Genomic DNA, 20,034 nt, shown 5'->3' on the forward strand with positions numbered 1-20,034 from the left:
ACCCTGATCATTTCCTATTCTTATAGAAGATCAGATATTCAGGTTAGGAAGGATCCTGTTAGTAAGAAAGAGTTTCAACCAACATGACAACTCTGTTATAAGACTATACAATCTGGAGATGAGGTGTATAATGATTTTTATAACATGGTATACAGAGAAGTGTTATGATGCATTGTCTCAAGGTCGACAGAACAGGGAAGATAATGGCTGCACGCAGAGGAATCAATTGTTTAGCGTTGCCAACTTAAGAAAGTTTAAAATTTGTGCAACACACTCAAAAATAAACTGAAATCAAACTCGTGTTCACATAAGCTAAAAACATGTGCCTGGCAGAACAACATTAGTTTCCTCAAACGAGCACAAAAATCAAAGAATGTTACACAATGTTAAGATTGGAATCAATAGGCATGTTTGGTCAACACAGCACATCGTTGATAATCATTTTAAAGCAGCAAATATGACAATCTCATTAAAGTCAGATCATTTACTCTTACTTAATACCATTCCGCATGAAGATATTAGGCCAGCTCCACGGGCAATCACTTCAGGTGAACCCCAGTCTTTCACCAATCAACACAAAGAATGGATTAGCCAATCAAATGTTAGCTTTCTAAAACGAATCAGCTTTTTTCTTCACAACCTCATTTGTGAAATTTTGACTTTAACAGAACACATAAACCAAATATTCCTTCAATTGAACTCAAGCTTGGGTACAGATGTCTTGGTGCTCAGAACGACTGACTGACTGAGTTTTGGTTTTACGCCGCTTTTAGCAATATTCCAGCAACATCACGGCGGGGGACACCAGAAATGGGCTTCACACATTGTACCCATGTGGGGATTCGAAACCGGGTCTTTGGCGTGACGAGCCAACGCTTTAACCATTAGGCTACCCCGCCGCCCCTGCTCAGAACGAGCATTAAACACGAGCATGAAATATTCACAACTCAACTATAGAATGGTGCGACTATTATTATTACATGATTGGATATTAAATTTGTTTTTGAGATACAGAAATGAGATATGATGCTTTGATAGCATTGGTCGATTGTACCAAGAATTCTGAGGCCTTTGTGCTGATTTTCTGTGTAGAATGTTCATCCGACATGACCTTCAATGAAGGAGACTTCAGATCTTGACACAGAGTATCGTAAGAGTCACAGATTTGATTTGAATGAGATTGTTGGTACAAGGGAGCAGCGTCTGCTGCCGGGCTGTATTGTCTAAACATGCACTGACACTACAATCACTGAATCACTACAACATGCTTCAACCACAGTTACCTTGTCTGTTTCATGGAGCCTACCCTAAAATAGGAAGATACCACACCAGCTTTAATCTACAGGACCATAAATACACAAACACTATCAACCACAGGATCTCAACAATTTCACATTAAAGTCAGCATTATAAATGGTTAAAACACATTTTTTGTCATTTTTATACGATTATTTGGGGTTGAATGTCCTTAAAAACACTATTTCCTATTATTGCCTTTGATTCTTCAATGGTTTCCTGCATAGAAAAGTAATATTTCTTTGCTTAAGAATTATATTTAAGTTTGTTCATGTGCATTTAATTGGGGTGTTTTTTCAGGAGAAGTATATGTCTTAAATACGTTATTCTGTTCTACCCAAGTATTTTATAACTTCATAAATATTTTGTTTAATGCGTGACAGTTCCTATTTTACTGTATTATTTACTGACATAGGTACCATATTTCACAGATGATACTTCACTTTGTGTTGTTTTATATCGGTCTATTGCCACTTCTGACAACAGCTTGGCCTTAAACAAGACGTTGATATGCACCCGTAATCAATATATGTCCAAATATTGACCATAATACACGGCTGTGTGACAGAAAACAAAGCCATCACACTTTCAGGAAATACTTCAAGGAGGGGAAGAGCTTCTAAATTCCTAAAAATACCCCCAAATTGGGTTTTGTTTTTAGATCAAGCAAGCAAGGAGAGACGAAAAGCTTTACTGACATTTTTCAAATAGACAACCTGTTGGCCTTCCTATGCAAGTCCAGTAGCGCTATAATATCATGTTTGCTCCATGTCCAACTGAACTACATTCACAATCGACCTGTCAAACTCCTCACTGGCGTTTTGCTGCCTCTTTAAACACAAAAGCGAATTTTTTGACAAAACAGAGAGGTGTGAGATTTTACAGAAGGGCGTTGAAGAAAGATGTCTTCGCATGTCACCTGACAGATTAGCAACTCATCTCCAGCCAATCAGGAAATGGCTGGTTTGTTTATCTTAGTAGGAAGCTAAAAACATATATGAACTTTTGGCTAGAATAGGAAAACATATCTTCAAATAAAGTAAAAACATTTATCCTGAAGGTGTGAAGCATCTGTTAATGTCACACACTGCTGATGGATTTATTCAGGTTCTTGTTCGCCAGAAAACCTTCAGTTCATGAATGGACTTCACCATTTCCTCTTTGCTATGCATTCAGTTAAGCTGTTGCCACGGAACAGGATTGTGTTGATGAAACACTTAAAGCTGGATGAATGTCAAAAGAAATGCTCTGGGACTGAGAATATGCCTGAAAGAGACATGTGACTTGTACACACTGCACGTGATACAGTGAGATGCATTGGTGTCGTTGACTAAAAATGTTAACTATTAATATGAGGACAAGGAGGCATTCTGGGCCAGTTATTGATTTGGTAATAATAATTAGTTTACTGCATAACGGAACAGACAGATCCTGACTATTCCAAGCAAAAGTTGAGTAACATATCTGAACGAAAATGTCCTCTATTCTTACTCAAGTTTGGAAGTTCATAGCTTGCCATTTGCATAACACTGGTCACAGAAATGATGAACACAATGTCATGTGCCCTAAAATAGTCAGGCGGGTAATTGCCTTATTGACCACCATGTATAAACCTCTGTCTACATAGCATGTCATTTTTCATAAAGCAAGGGCAATATGTGGTTACTTTAGATTCATATTACTGCATGTTGTGTACACATATGTACATCAATATAGATGCATAAAGAAGTGCACAAGCTTCTGCATTGAAGGTCAGTTTTCTCACCTGTGCCGTGGATGTGTTGGAGTCCCCAGCCTGCAGCTGTATCACATCCTCCTGGGTAGCTCGGATGAACTCCCTGCAAACAAAGGGAATACAGTAAGGACCCCAAATAGTAACATCAACCTGCTTTCCTCACAACAAAAGTAAAAATTCACAGTCTTTCGAGTCTGTACAGGTTGTGTTAGTCTGTCGTACAGACCCTGAAGCAAATATATCCAAGAAAGCCGACGCAAGTCTAGAAAATGTGGCAAGTCTAGATTTCCTCAGCTTCAGCTTCTGAAATGAAGAAAGTCTCAGGGCTCCTTTTCATTATATTTTATTTTTGTTTTACTATGAACCTTTTTCAGTAAAATATGTTCATTCCAGAGACTAGTTGTTAGTCTAAGGTTGTGTGTTTGCGTGTGTATAGAGGGTGGTGGGAGTTAGGGGTTGGATGAGCCTGTGAGTATGGTTTTACGCCACTTTTAGAATATTCCATCTCACCTCAGAACACAACCAGATTTAGCTGTTTTTAAATCAAATCTAAAGACTTGTCTCTTCACTGAAGCATCTGAACTCTATGTGATATCAGTACCATCTTAGAGCCAAAGCACCTTAGAGTGGTTTATGGATATTGGTGCTGTACAAGTATTTAAATGCATGTATGTATGTATTCCAGCAACATCACAGCGGGGACACCAGAAATGGGCTTCACACACTGTACCCATGTGGGGAATCGAACATGGGTCTTTGGCATGACGGGTGTATGCTTTAATCACCAGGCTACTTCACCCCCCCATTGGATGAACGAGATTACAATGACTATTGCATGATTTGGGCTTGTTGTGTACAATTCAACAGTTCAGATGCCACTCTACTGAACATTCATGAATTGGTGTAGAAAGGGCCCTTTAGATTGATACACATGTTCCCCTCCAGACTGCCCCCCTATCAACAGAACGCACAATCACATCATTTTCGGGCAACCAATAGGCCAGAAACTAAATAGGGAGTGAGGGAGTTTAGTTTTATGCTGCGTTTAGCAATATTCCTGCAATATCACTGTGGGGGACACCAGAAATGGGTTTCACACATTGTACCCATGTGGAGAAACTAAATAGGTTTGGGGGTTTTGTAGGGGATTTTTAGTTTGGGAGGGTGGGGACATTGCTGGGTCAGAGGTCCCAGGGTCAATGTTGACGAAGTTGGTCACCACCCTGTGTCAAGTCCTTGTTAGCCTATCTGTACATGTTTGTGTGGACATTCCACATCGGCCATGACTTGGCGAAGACTGCAGAGCCGTGGCAACACCTATCTGATGTTTGATGAAGAATGGGGCTATCAAGATCCTCGCTATTTCTATTGAGAAACAAACAAAGCGATTCACAGCTCATCATCAGGGATTTAAAGAAATTAAGCCCTGGGATCAACTTGATGAGATCCACTTGCAAAGCTAACAAAGAAAATTGCAAATGACACAACGCGTTCACTACTTTTCATTTGTATTCACAATGTCTTTTTCAGACCCTAAAACGCGTCTCCATAAGTAGAGTAACCATTAGAAAGAGGAGTGGATCTCTTTACCTTTGTCAGCCATATACCAGCTACACCACTGAGCCCTGTACATGGACACTGAGTGTGTTTTGTTTAATGCCACTTGGAAAAAGATTTCAGTTAATTTGTGTCAGCTTAATGTGAAATGAATGCCTGAAGTAAGGAAGGCCTTGATGTAGCGTGGGTCTGGCAGCCCTTTGTGGTTGATAGAGTGTGCTGTGATCAACAGATGCTGCAAAACTGGATCAATGTGAGGGATTTGTTAGCCCAATTAAAGCATTTGTAATTCAGGTAGCATACCTGTGATAAATATCACAACATTAACAAATAATTATAACATTTTGAGGGGTCTTCTTGACAAGTTATAGGTGTGACAATCAATTCAGGTCAAGAAGAGATACCTGTGTTGGCTTGGTTACCAGAAACAGTGCTTTACATTGTGACTGAGTGGGTATGGTTTTTCACCGCTTTTAGCAATATTCCAGCAATATCACGGCAGGGGACACCAAAAATAGGCTTCATACATTGTACCAACGTTGGGAATCGAACCCGGGTCTTCAGCGTGACAAGCGGACACTTAACCCCTAGGCTAACCCATCACCCTTACATTTGAATCTATTTTGAGACAACTTCCTGTACAACTTATAATAGATAGTTAATGGGCGTCTGCTGAACTTCTGACGATATTACAGTGTGATGAAAGCCAAAGAACAGAATTTATGGCAGTGATGTACTGGAGGTAGAATATTTGCAAAAATAACACAAAAGATTTCGGAGAGGGAAAAACGTGACCCTGAATTTCAGAATGTCAAACAGGAAACAATGCACTATTTTCAAATCCCACTGGTGTAATTATTCATCTGTAAACACAAATATCAAAGAAAAACATGAAACTGATCCAATCTTCATGGACATACAGTTTAGTCCTTGTTTGTACCATGTGACAAGACCTGATCCCAAGACATGGCAACAGTTCCGTTTGACTTAAAATAAGCTTCAAAGCAAGCCCTCGCGTGTACCAAACACGTTTTTCACAAGATATTGTTACTAGATTTAGTTCTATCCACTTCTTACCATTCCTTCATCTTGTCTGAAGGAGAAAAATTCACTAAATCTTCTCTTAAACAATACCACAGCCTTCCTCTACCTAACAGGAAACCGGTCCTGGATCTCCCAGCAAATGCTGCCATTGTTTACAAGCCTTGCACTGTTGACACTATAATATCAATCTTGAAGCTCCTGTTAATATTTACATATCCACTTTTTCATCTCGGGATATAAATAGATGGGGTCAGCGAGAAAATAATCTTGTTTTTCAACACTTTTCACATAAGGGCATCATTAATTTTTAATGTGTTTCATTAATTCTGAACATTGGGCAGTCGGAAAACAAAATTGTCGTGAAAAAAACCCACTTAATAATTTATTGTAATTCTTATTACAATTTTTCGCGTTCTTTGGACTTGTGGCAGCGACTGATTAAAAGATAAACATTTTATATGATGAGGCGGAACGTTTTAGGTTTGAGTTGCCAGTGTTGGAATGAAAAAAGTTTGGGGAGGTGGCAATAAAATTAGAAGGGTCGGTCCGGCGATGAGAAACACAGAAAATAAAAATGCTGCACTAACTGACTGGTCAGGAAGGTCGGCTTTCGTTACAATTCATCAGTAAATTACAATTCCAGTAAGGTTATGACCTGAGTGGTTACATGTCATGTGACCTTTCAGGCCATGTCAGCCTGAAGAGTTGGCCCTGAAGCCATATTGACCACAACATTTCCAGCATGGAGTGCACACAAAGTAGAATCTTTAACATAGAAAAATATTAGGGGCAGGAGCAATTTTTACAGGAAGTTGGATCAAGAAAAAGACATTTTTTACCAAACAGAAATGTATTTGTCTCTTAATTGTGATCTTTCGAAAGGACCAAACCTTAATATTACACTTAATTCTGACTGACTGAGTTTTGGTTTTACGCCACTTTTAGCAATATTCCAGCAACATCATGGCGGGAGACACCAGAAATGGGCTTCACACATTGTACCCATGTGGGGATTCGAACCCGGGTCTTCGGCGTGATGAGCCAACGCTTTAACCACTAGGCTACCCCACCGCCCCTAATTCACTTAATTCAATATCATTATGTAAAGTATGTGCAGCCAAGGTAACAATAATCACCATCCTAAAACTTGAAATATCATTTGGTATCTATTCAGTGAAGACTGGTAGTTGTTGGTTCATGTAAGTATGTAAGTGCCTTTTGAAAACATTTTAACTTATATGTGTTGAAGAATATCACAATTACCTCCCGCTGATACGAATCAGTATTTTATTAAACATTCCTATATTTCTTTGATGTGTAGCAATGTTTTGTGTGTTTGTTTCCAACTGAAGTAACTTGTAACCCAAAAAGATAATGAGGAACACCATTTGTGATACAATAAATGTTATCTGATATTACAGCTTGGAGTATTACAAAAGTTAACAGCAATACAAATGTCAGCGGTTTATTAAACATTCCTATATTTCTTTGATGTGAAGCAATGTTCTGTGTATTTGTTTCCAACTGAAGTAACTTGTAACCCAAAAAGATAATGAGGAACACCATTTGTGATACAATAAATGTTATCTGATATTACAGCTTGGAGTATTACAAAAGTTAACAGCAATACAAATGTCAGCTAAAACTGAACAAACCACCGAGATAAACTTTAAAGAAAAACAACAAATGTAAAGTTGTTATCTATGACACATAATTACCTAATTTCAAATACTTCAGTTGACCAGTCATAGTTATTCACAAACTACAATTTACAAGAACCACACCCAACCCAGATTCCATAATCCACTCCCAGGCCGGTCACTGCGGCATGACAATACAATTCCTAAGTCATAGAAGCACACAAACAAATAAACAATAGTGACCGTCAACAACAGAGTTCAGTAATGAGGTATCAGTGGGGTTTTACAAGAGCTAGATATAATCTGTCACGTGTGGGATTAGTGAGCCTCGAAGGCCCGCGGTCACGACTAGCCTCACTAATGCGGACATCATGAATCATGCACTAAATCCAGCTCTGGCTTTAGGGAGTCTCCCTGAAAATATCCTGTCTTCCTTGTAGTATATACACCTGTGATTTGGGATGAATACTTACATATCTGTAAAACCTTGAGGCCCATATATAGATAATGATTAGAAACGCCCCTCTGCTGATGGTTTCGCTAACTGAATCAATAATTAAGTCATAACCAGGATTTGAAATCTAAATTGTCAAAGCGACATTTTGATATAGATTGTTTAAACTGTTTCCGAATATTTCAATATCATTCATTTTTGTTGTGAAAATCAAATTCTGTCCTGTTTATTAACTGCGACTTTACAATTATTTAGTTAAATAGACTGTACTGGAGAAAGAAGACCAATTTGCCAGATATCTTTCTGTAACAGGGCTGAATCAAACTTTTTGACACTTTCAAGGGAAACTTTTGAGTTTCTTTCACAAACATAATTTCAAATGATTCAACATTGTGCATTATGATATTTTCAACAAAATGCTTGAGAGACTGAAAATATGTCACCAGCCATTTCTTAAAACTGTGGCTTAAAAAAGACAACATTTGATTGTCTTGTTCCAAAATTAACAGGTCTGCTTTGAAAAACTTCAAAGCACGCACAGACGGACTGATTCCTCGTCTCTAAATTCCAAAAATGCAATTTTTTCGTCACCGGGATGCCACATCTTTTTCTTCTGTTTGCGTGAGGGGAACTTGCGACATTTCATACGCTATCCCCATTGGGAGGTTCAAGGTTGCTGTAATGATTCTCTTAAGTTGTGAAATCACTGCTCTTAACATGGTTTAACTTCCATTGCCCCCCAAACTTAGGGATGGTAGGGCAAATAACACTGTCACATAGAGGGCAAAGACCTGTGCTCTTCATAAATAATAACATAGGGCCTACCTGATACCCTTTTTCATGCTCTCAAACATCAGGAGAGCTCTGTTTGGCCTTGGAATTTTGGGGATTTTCGGTGATTTACGAAAACTGAATCCTAATCCTCGGCTCGTCTGCTGGGGCCGTGTATACAGCCTGGGACTACGACGTATCGTGTCACCCAGCACAGACGTGGACGAGGATGAGGAAGATTGGGAGCGTACAGACATCCCGCCGAACGACTGGCTCCTGGCAACTGGTAGCGTGGCTCGTGCAGGACGCTCCTGCTTCAGCGACATCTTGTCTTCATGCCGGGACGGCTGTGTCTTGCGAGTCATTGAGGATGTTGGATCTGAAAATAATAATACACGCTTAAATTTCAGGTAGACTGATATTGACTAAACATGGACAATAATAAACGATTGTGAAATTCGACATGGAGGACAGCCATATTGAGCCTCATTGAACTGTCTTCCTCATGCAGTACAATGAAGATTTAAACATTAGAAACATTCTTCTGCCTGCTTAAGGCGATCGATGTAAAGACTGGAGCTTCACGATAGCATCATTATCATCATTATCAACACACTCATCATCAGCAGCATTATCAACACATATACTTCATGAACAAATATCCAAAAGGCATACCTGCCACATTCACCGATAACAAGAAGCTTAAAATGTCAAAGTGAGTGAGTGAGTGAGTGAGTGAGTGAGTGAGGAGTGAGTGAGTGAGTGAGTGAGTGAGTGAGTGAGTGAGTGAGTGAGTGAGTGAGTGAGTGAGTGAGTGAGTGAGTGGGTGTTCTGTTCGACAATCAAACACTTTAACCACTAGATTAACAGACTGACCCTAATAAAACATAGGGAATATTGGGATGTATCTTGACTTGATATCCTCTCTGATATGATATCAAATGATATAACATATCACTGAGTGAGTGAGTAAAATGGAAGAGGGCTTCACACATACCTTTAAAGTAACCATTCCCCTTAGGAAATCACCATGATTTATTTTTATCTTTGAAACACACAGATAAAAGGTCAAGGTAAGATATCCAATTTCAAACAAACAGTTATTGTATTGCTTGAATCTAAAACTCTCGCCAATGCAGTCCCATCTTGTTTGTCATGAGGAATGCTATTTGTGCAACAGGCAGTTTGCACATGGCTACAACTGGTGGTCATGACAAATCTGGCCTTCTCTCTAACATATTTCTAACAAAAATGTTTGCCTGACATGACACTGCACTTGCACTTTTAATCTTGCTTACTGAGTGCAGGCGCACTCCGTCAACCTGCCATGACGTGAAGAAACTTAACTCAACTTCCAGTTCATGTTTCTGAAGTTTGTGGAATTTATGGATGCTAAGATGATGCAGCTGTTGATGCAGAAAGGACACCAACAACAGAAAACAGCCGTAGAAATAATTAGTTCCTCAAAAGGTCATATTTGATTAAAGCAAAAATAGTATGACAGATTATAAGATTCAAAGAAAGTCATGATGGAGTTGGGTTAAATCTGACACATGATTGGCTGGTTGGTTGGTTGGTTGGTTAACGCCGCACTCAGCAATATTCCAGCTATAAGGAAGCGGTCTGTAAATAATCGAGTCTGGACCAGACAATCCAGTAATCAGCAGCATGAGCATCAATCTACGCAACTGGGATACGATGACATGTGTCAACCAAGTCAGCCAACCTGGGATCCAATCCCGTTGGGTCAGCTGTGACATGAAGGTCAACATGGCACAGTTTATCATGAACTACTAACTGGACCAACGACTTGAACCAGAATATTGGGTCAACACCTGTCGTCCATGAAGGTCAAGGTGACATGACTGAGTTTAGTTTATAACGCTTTTAGAATATTCTACTATACTGGCACCAACGACTTGAACCAGAATATACCGGTCGCTTATCAACGCTTTAACCACTGCTACCCCCAGCTCATCAGGTGTGAAACTAAGTGAACGTCAAACTCATCAAGAGCAACTAAAGTGAAAGTGTGACCCACCAACAAAATACATGTTTCTACCTGATTCAGCCAAACCTTTTTAGACACAATGTTTTCATTATATCTAATAGCAGCAACAATTGAGTAAGTGAGTGAGTTTAGTTTTACGCCACATATGGGACGGTCTGTAAATAATCAAGTCTGGACCAGACAATCCAGTGATCAACAGCATGAGCATCGATCTGCACAATTTGGGAACCGATGACATGTGTCAACCAAGCCAGTGAGCCTGACCACCCGATCCCGTTAGTCGCCTATTACGACAAGCATGGGTTACTTAAGGTACATTCTAACCCGGACCTTCACAGGAAAATAGCAGAAACAAATGCCATGTGTTTAACAAACATTTGTAAGAGTAACAGCCCTGTTTACTTTGTCCGAGTTACAAAACACCGATACGACACAAAGTTCATTCTGATAATTGCAGTGAATAAACATCCTAAGGTCTCTGACCCTTGATTATAATATATTCTTGAACATATTGACAGTTGATTAGAACCTATGGGCAGGTGCTTGTACAGTCTAATTCAAGATACATAGGCTGGCTGGTAGTGTGTGCGCCCCATTCTCTATCAATATTGAAAATATGGCCAATCAACATAGTTTCAGCAGAGTCGACATGGGTAACAGTTTCCCTTGCTTCTCCCATAGTCAGATACCTCTCATCATTCTGGGATTAATTCTAAAACTAATTATTATCATTGTTCAGCTAATTAATCTCTGACTTTCAAAATAAATTTTGAAGGTAGCAATGGTGCAAACATGTAGTGTCAAATTAAAGTAACATTCAATCTGTACTATTAATTTATTTTATATTTCATATTTAATATTTTAATTTATATATTAGTTATTTTTAATTTGTTTAGGCAGGAGAGGAGAGGTGAGGGTTATTTTCAAATTACAAACCCACCTGGCATGAAAAAAAATTATCGACAAGGTAGGGTATAACACACATGCCACACATGTCTGTCAGCAATAAGTAATAAATACAAAGCAACACATGCTGTGTTCAACACATGAACACGTTGGCCGTCTCATTTGTCCTATGAATAACTCTAAGAGACTTTAAATGGCCATTCTGCTAAAGGGAATTGCAAAGACCACGTGTTGAAAACTTCTGACAAATATTCAGCTATGACACTTTGACTAATGCTTCTTTTCACAGTATTGATGTAGTACTGAGAGCCCCTCCCTGCACAAACTGCTGTCACTCCTTAACTTCAATGTACAAACAAGGTGCACCACCCACTTGCACACAGGCTAGTCACGGACATTCCTTCGGCTCTCTAATGTCCAGGGTTATGTCCTCCACTCATTTGGTTCACAATAACCTTCCCGTGAGTTGGAATATGCTACCCAGAATCATTACAACATCCCAACAAATATTATAAAAAAGCCATGACACAACAGGCTCAAATAACTGTTAACTATTTGAAAATCATTTTAAAATTTATATGCTTAACAAAACATACCGAAAAACATAATAGTTAATTATAAATCAATATTGCTAGAAATAATAAATTCACATAAAGGATATATAGAAGTATGAACATGATAACCATTATGTCAAAAAAGAGGTGTATATAGAATTATAAATATGAACAAGTTAAAATGTAATATCACATCAAAATTATTTCAGCTGTATTGTGGCAAAACGATACAAATCAGGTTTAAAGAATACTTGAAAATGTTAAACATGTTTTTAATAATGATAGATTTAATTCACTTTGAATGTTGAATACATTATGTTCAAAATTGTCAACCAGAATATTATGTAAAAATATATCTACCTGTAGTCAGTTGTGAATGATCACACCTCCAATTGAAATCTACCTGTCCAAAATTCCGTGGTAGTGTATATACCAAGCGCGCCTCCTAAATGACTCAAATACCGAGCCCATTCAAGTCAATTACAGAGGCTGAATGGCGGGTGCCTTTGTTTACCATTATCTCCTGGGCTTTTCAAGGCCCCCAGTCACGATTGTTTACATAAACACATTCAGTTACGTACATCGATACACTCCAGTATGAAGCAATACATCCACAAGAATCCACAGTATGACTAATCAACACAATCACGACTCGTACTACACGGGGTGGTTATCACACGCGTGATACGATGGGTATACAACAGGGTGTATAAGGAACCAGGAAATAGCAACTCGTAACCGCAGAATGCTGTCCGTGAAAGCTTGCATGACCCAGTTTATGGTCCATGAAGGATCTCCGCCCACATGCTAAACACCTTAGTCAGCCTGCAGCGTTGTTCATACTGGGGTCTTCGTTCATCCAAGATCACAGGTCAGTACTTGACCAGGGACAGAGCTGTGTTGACCAGTGGCTGTCAGGCTTATGGCAAAGCAACAAATCTGGTTTGACTGACAAGATCCTCTCTTGACAGAGTTCACCATGTATTGATCAGAAAATCAATTTGCACTTATTATTAATCCTGTGATACAGAGAGAGAACTTGATATTCTATTGTTGACTGTTTGTATGGAATATGTGTATGCAATATCAAACTTCAAATTGATGTGAACTCATTGCATTGATCAATTTGTCCTATGGCAGTATCAGTATGTTGCAGGCTGGAACTGTTACGGCAATTATACACTATAGTAAACTCTGGGTAGGGAGAGTGTTTGGTTTCCCTGTCATCTGCCTTCAGGACAATGATATGCACATACAAAATGTATGTGTATCTAATATTAAACATTATTGATGACAGACCTGAAAACAATCCTACAAGATTTTAATGAAATTTGGATTGGTTTGTGCTACAGTGATTGTATTTTGTTAATTTCCAGGAAATGAAATAAACAAGTGATACAAGTGAATATCATACACTTTCCTTACATTCAAATAATTTGCTTACATTATTCACAAATACTCCAGAATGTGCTTGTGAATAATCTATCAGACAATCCAGTGAATGATATTGTGAGCAATGTCCACACATTGTCAGGATCCGACGACTCCAAGCCTGACCTTCCATTCCTGAGGTTTCCTCTGATGAACAGGCAGTACGAGTCTGACTGATCTATTCCAACCACAGGGAAAATAATTCTACCACCATGAGAAACAACTACACAGAACCTGCACAAATAATGACATACAGAACCTACCCTCCTTCTCCAAGACACAGAGTCCACCAATCAACACTTGGGTCTGGTACTATGAGGAATCAAGCCTGGAGTAACCACAGACTAAAACTGAACACAGATTTAATCATGTCTGGGACAATGTCCTCGGTTGATTTACAAATTCAAACTGACATCCCTCTTCCCATTCTGGAGTCACACTTAAAAACTCATCCCCTAATTAAACTGTTCCTAATTACACACAAAATAACAAACATGCCATGTAAACTACAGGCTGCTGCTGCTGTAATGTTGGAAGTACTTCATGTGTTTTGTCATGCAAATTCTTTTCGCTCCCAAATGAATTAAGGACAAATTCCTGCACACAAACAACAAAGGATGGCCATGGGAGCCCACAAAGAGACAAAATAGTTCCGACAAAGTTACAGATTGTCCTCGTCAGATCTGGGGCTCATTGCTATTCTTGCAGGGAAGGTGCTGCGAAGTGACACTGCGGATGTGAACTGTCTGTCTATAATAGCACAGCCTCCACGTGTACTGTTTGTGTAGTAAGCAGACAGGTAAATACCATCTCAGTACGGCAATTGACCCATCTTGCAGTTACTCGCTCTATCCAATATAGCCAGAACGCTAAATTCCACAAAGTAAACCTTGGTGTCCCATCTGCTTCCTTCATATATGAGGGGGGTGGCGTGGTATAGTCCAGTGGTTAAAGTGTTCCCTTGTCACCTTGGTGGGTCAGGTTTGATTCCCTACATGGAAACAATGTGTGAAGACCATTCCTGTCATGACTTTGCACAATTTTGCACAATGGGACATAACAGGCAAACCACTCACTGTCTTTGACAGATATCAGAAATAGCGATGTTGGTTTACGAGGTCACAAACATCAATGTCCAGGAACATACTGTCCTAGTTGAACTGAGAAATGGTAACAGCTGCCACCAGGTCACTGACACTCCCCATCTCATGTCATACAAACAGTATATCCTTCAGCATTTTATATATATTTTTATACTGAATACTATTTGAGGAAACACAATCCCATTCAAGAGACAAGATAATAAGCATAAATACATATAAGGAAATACTAACTTGCTCAGAATGTAAAAATAGGTTTCTCAGAATAGATCGGACTAGGAATCTGTCATCATAAATGACAAAATGACACGTACAACTGTGAACCAGTCTTGTGTAGTAGGCGCCATTACATCAAGAAACAATATTAGGGCGTATTTTATATGCAGAGAATCTACTCGTAGAAGTAAACCAGATTATGTATAAAAGTTACTTTCTTTTGGTGCAGCAAATATAACACTGCACGTTAGCCTCAATCCACCGATAACAACCAAAAGCAATTCAAATTCACTAAACGCAATATTTCAACATCGACAATCGTGGCGTCTATTTATGATACTGATGACAGCACGAAGTCGTTGACGTGAACATCAAACAGCTGGATGTCACTCAGTGATACGACTAATCAATGTATGTGTCTCCTGCTGATACTGACTGACAGGGATTACGGTCTAGCAGATTGCCCCCATAATGCACTTGCGGCAGGTATCACCACGTTTGACAGAAAAAGAAGACAGGTCGGAATCCCTAGGATCTTCCAAATTCTACCATGACTTCAGTAAATAGGCATATAATCACGTTATATACCTCTGATTTTCCAACACAGTATGTTTATCTCTTAATCATACATCGGTCAATTTGGTTGTAAAATGATAAATGACTATTGATTTGTAATACTATTGTTGAAAGACATAACAAAGTATGAGCATGATCAGGCGATACATGAAGGAATTTTCAGATGGATAAATGAATAAGGTGAATGAATGAATGAATGAATGAATATAAAATGAAAGATGAATGACAAGAGAATCAAATGATGAATAAAAAAACACCTGATAAATGAACCAACACCTGATGAATGATTGAATGAATGAATAATCAGACAAATAATGTAAGAAGGAAGAAATAAATTAATAGAATTTGTCTCTCTACTAAAATCTTGAGTTTCAGGCAAAATATAATATCCAATAAACTTACTTCAACTTATGAGTATTTCCAATCTCTCAGGTTCGTGTTGGGAAACTTCTATAATGTCAAAGGCCCATTTTGAGCATGACTTGATATTATCTCATCAAATCTCAGACACATAAACAGCTTCTCTTCATTGGTTATTTCACTCAAACATCTTACAACACAGGGCTGGGCCTTGCATGGTGTAATCGGTCACATGATCACCTGCGTAATGCTTTCATTCACAACAAGGTAACCTATCCTGCAGCCTGACTCAGAAAGTCTAAATATAATTGTCTACACACTATATCACGACGACATACATTCCAGAGCTATGCTATCAATCTCTTCACACTTTCTCTCAAGAAGATTCACGAACATACTGCCATACATGACAAACAGGGGCTATTGTGAATGGGATGGGACAAAGTCTTGAATTACATCTGGTATTATGACAGAACAGATAAGTGTAGCCTGGGCATGACTGGCCACTGTGTGTTCTCCTTCATGATAATGTTCTGCTTAGCACCACATTGGGAGGGAGACATATCTTAATAGAACTTGGGTCCTCAAGGCCAACTTAATAGGGGAAGTAACTCCTTATTATTTCCAAGGTGAATTTTTCAGTTTGTGAGATGACGCATAATGAGAGTTCAAGTCATGATTTTCATAAAAAAACAAATACAATGAAAATATCTTTTTGCACATATCTTTAATATCCTTATTGTTTATTGGCAGACTTTCAAATTCTAAAGAAAAATTGTTATCGCCTTGTCAAAAAATGAATTTTCAAAAACTTCAAAACTACTATAATGTGATGAAAATATCGAATAATTTCTTCTAGATCTACTAAGTCCATCAAAAGCTGAATTTCCTTATATTAGCCGGTATGTGTTTTTTAGTGAATGAATCATGGGTAATATTTAGGGGAATCCCCAACTTAATGAATGTTTTTCTATCTCACCTACTGAAGAGCTCGCTATCCCAGCTAGGATAGGTAGCACAAGTCAGGACAGGGATGGGATTGTTTCGAGAATGGGTCTTATCCTAACGATGTCCTAACTCCTGTCTTAACTAGTTAAGATCTGTCTTAGCTGCGACACTTTCGAGAATAGGGGCCCAGGTTCTTGAATCTCCCAACTCACTGAGCCTCCTTTTTAATTTAAAAGGGCTTATTTGTAACGATAAAACTTCTATATATTCAGGGACTAAGCGTTAGTCTACAACTCCTGAAGTGACAACATATACTGTGAGGCTCTATTTACGACAAAGTCATAAAGTGAAATGTAATCATAACCTGTACAGACTTCTCAATCTGAAAATCAAATACATGGGGCATTTTTCTCTCCAAAATTAAATATTTAAATTATCTATCAAAACTAATAAAACACTGTCACAGTGTGTGATCAAGTGCTGTCTAACACAGCCATATCTGAACACTGACACCAAACAACGGGTATGAAGCAATGACAGATGCTTCACATTCCACCTGTAATCAGTGGGGCCAGGTGAGATATGGGGTGGGAGAGATAGGGGATGGGTAGGTAGACATCTCAGCTATCTAAATCCTGTTATTGTTTGCTTGATATATGTACCTTACTGACAAATACAGACAGTGAAGGACACACTTGGATCACGACATCCTTCTATGGAGATAGGCAGGAATGTTAATGTTCATATTCACAGGCTATCGGAAGTACCTGATATATCTATAAATTTTGTGACGAATACTTCCTCAGTGAGAAAACTGATATGACTGACAAGTTCGACACATTCTCCGTGGAATACACAGAGCGACAGAGCACTGGAAATATACATTTATGACGACCACATACTTTTTCAGCTTTCAAATAGTTAATGATCATTATTGTCCAAATATTTGCAATAAATCTTCTAAGGCGTAAGCCCTTCCCTGTGGAGTGTGTATAGAGGTTGCCATACACATATTTTCATCTTCAAAGTACTTCAACATTCAAAGTTGAAAGGTCAAATTCTGACAAATTTCAGTGCTCCAAGTACTTATAAATTTCCAAGAATAACACTACAGCAAATGATGAGTGGTTTACAGCGGGACATAATTTATGTTACTCTAAGTTTTATAGGAATATTCTCATAGATTGCTTGAAGATGTCACATAAATCAATAAGTATATCATAAGATGAGAGGAAATTTTGAATATCGCACAAATCAATAAATATGTGATAATATGACAGAGATTTTACATATTTTCTGTCTAAGTTAATTAAGGGGATAAGTACACTTTTCCTAAAAACAAAAGCTGATTGTCACAACAGTATTCCTATGTAAACTTGAGTAGCATGGACAGGATAAACCTCAGTTCATCTTCCCCGCACCAAACTGTCTCTTCCGGAAACCTTGTTTTACCTGTTGACCACTGCCACATGGCGGTAACTGCCTTGATTAGTTGCACCTTTACCTGGCGTCAAGAAGCTCGTTAGCATTGGCAGAACACCTGGCTGGCTGGCCATTTCAAGACACAGTTTGTGTGATGTTATCAGAGCATCTATTATCACTTATATACCTGTGGGTGGAGGAGTGTGTGTGTGTTACAATGGGTGGGGGGTGGCATGTTGGGTAGGGGGAAGGAATTGAAGAGTGTCATTACAGGGTCTATCTCAACAGCTATATACACAAACACTATCAGAAATGTAGATTCAGGAAAAGTTCCTTTAGTTTAAAAAGATAACAATGTCACAAGTTCGAACAGCCAGGCTTATGGCCTGAAATATTTCAATCTGAACATCAGGAATACAAATTATCAGTATCCCACGACTCTGAGCAAATTTCACTATTGTTAAAGTATCCTTAGGGCTAGCAGTATTTCAAACATAAACATTTTGGGGATGTTCCTCTATGTTATCACTATTTGGAAACTGTCTTGGTTTAATTCTATCCCTGCAATATGAATGCAATGGCTGACCTAGATAAAAGGAGCTCACAAATAAGTCATCATTCTCTCTGCCAAAGGTAACAAAGCATTAAGCATGGCACACTTTCAAAACCTGATCCACCTCTTTAAAACTCAAATGTTCCTAATTCCTAGTCAATAACAGACGACACCCCTGGAACACTTTGTCCAGCAAAACTGTGTTCCTAACATTAGCCAGACAATTTCGACATTGCCCACACCATCAGAACAAATCCACAGGAATGACAGGAGTTCTTTGAACATTTCTGCCACACCAGGTGTCAAGAGAACAGTGGCTGGTGACCAACTAATGGATACCTTGGACATTGGTCAGTTTGAACATGCTCAGCACCTTGATAGATGACAGACTTGCAGTGTGTCATGACCACACAACCTTCCATTCCAAGGATTTCACACATGTACACATAATGGTGCTTTATCCACCAAGGTCTAGCACACATTTACATTAGCATCAAAACGAACAGCTCGAGTTCCTCAACTAGAGGTGTTGGAATCCTAATTTTGTATACCACCTCTTTTCCTGGCATTAAGGCTGCCGAAGGATTACCATCTTTCCGATCTGAATCGTGCAGAAGTAAATAAACCAAGTTTACAAATCTAAAAGTGGAAAAGACACATTTTTCTGAACCTTGTACTGGAAAATCTTTGGACCAAGATGATGTATTTCACTGAGCAGGTAGTATTAAGTAAACACTTTTATGGGCCTATAAAAGGTTCTGTTTCGATAAAAGGTTCTGTTTCGGCCAGATATATCATGACTGATTCCAAGTGGTCAGTCATGAAACTTTCGGCAGGATGATCTAAGTACCATGCTGAGTTCAACATGTCTCAGAGATATTGCCATACAAATAATATTTGACACTACCATGGAACTTCTACATTCATATCACTATTTCATTTCATACAAGCAAAAATCATTAGTAGACATTTAGGTCAGTCCTGCAAGTTTCATAACAGTACAAATTATCTCAGTCCCAAATCAAACATTAAGTGGTGGAGAAAGGTAAAGCAACGACCCTGGTTCGAGACTACAACTACAATCAGGAAACATGGCTAGAAGCAAAGGAAGCATGTCGTAATGATGACCTACAAACAAACACGGGTATATCCAACAATTAAACGGTTATCCCTGTCCACTAAGCAACCGAACCCTACATTCTGTAACACACTGCTCAGGTAAACACATTACCGACTCCCATAATCCAACATACAAACCCTAACCTGACCTCCTCACGTACTTCCTGTATAAGCAGCAAACAGCCTGCTTCTTTCATCTTTCACACAAACAAGACCTGTGTTTACCAACGTTATTACATAAATCTTGATCATTATCAAAGGGGGGCTCTAAGACCACAGCTGATAGTACACACTTAGTAACACGTCCTTATCACCTCAAATAATTGAAGTCAGTCTTTCAC

The 20,034-nt window shown here is 38.8% G+C and overlaps 1 protein-coding gene across 1 annotated transcript in view; it reads right to left on the reverse strand.

Annotated features, from left to right (window-relative positions):
- Nucleotides 1-12,887, reverse strand: part of LOC124265382 (rho family-interacting cell polarization regulator 2-like) — a 33,199-nt gene extending 20,312 nt beyond the window's left edge. The window contains 4 exon segments of the mRNA XM_046700154.1: nucleotides 1,284-1,307; nucleotides 3,062-3,134; nucleotides 8,552-8,876; nucleotides 12,329-12,887. Coding sequence (XP_046556110.1) covers nucleotides 1,284-1,307; nucleotides 3,062-3,134; nucleotides 8,552-8,862 — 408 coding nt within the window. The 5' untranslated portion in view covers nucleotides 8,863-8,876; nucleotides 12,329-12,887.
- Between the last annotated feature and the right edge of the window lie 7,147 nt (nucleotides 12,888-20,034).

Source organism: Haliotis rubra, unplaced genomic scaffold (genome assembly GCF_003918875.1).
Source record: "Haliotis rubra isolate DU_JTF1 unplaced genomic scaffold, ASM391887v1 Scf977, whole genome shotgun sequence".
Taxonomy (NCBI): Eukaryota; Metazoa; Mollusca; class Gastropoda; order Lepetellida; family Haliotidae; genus Haliotis; species Haliotis rubra.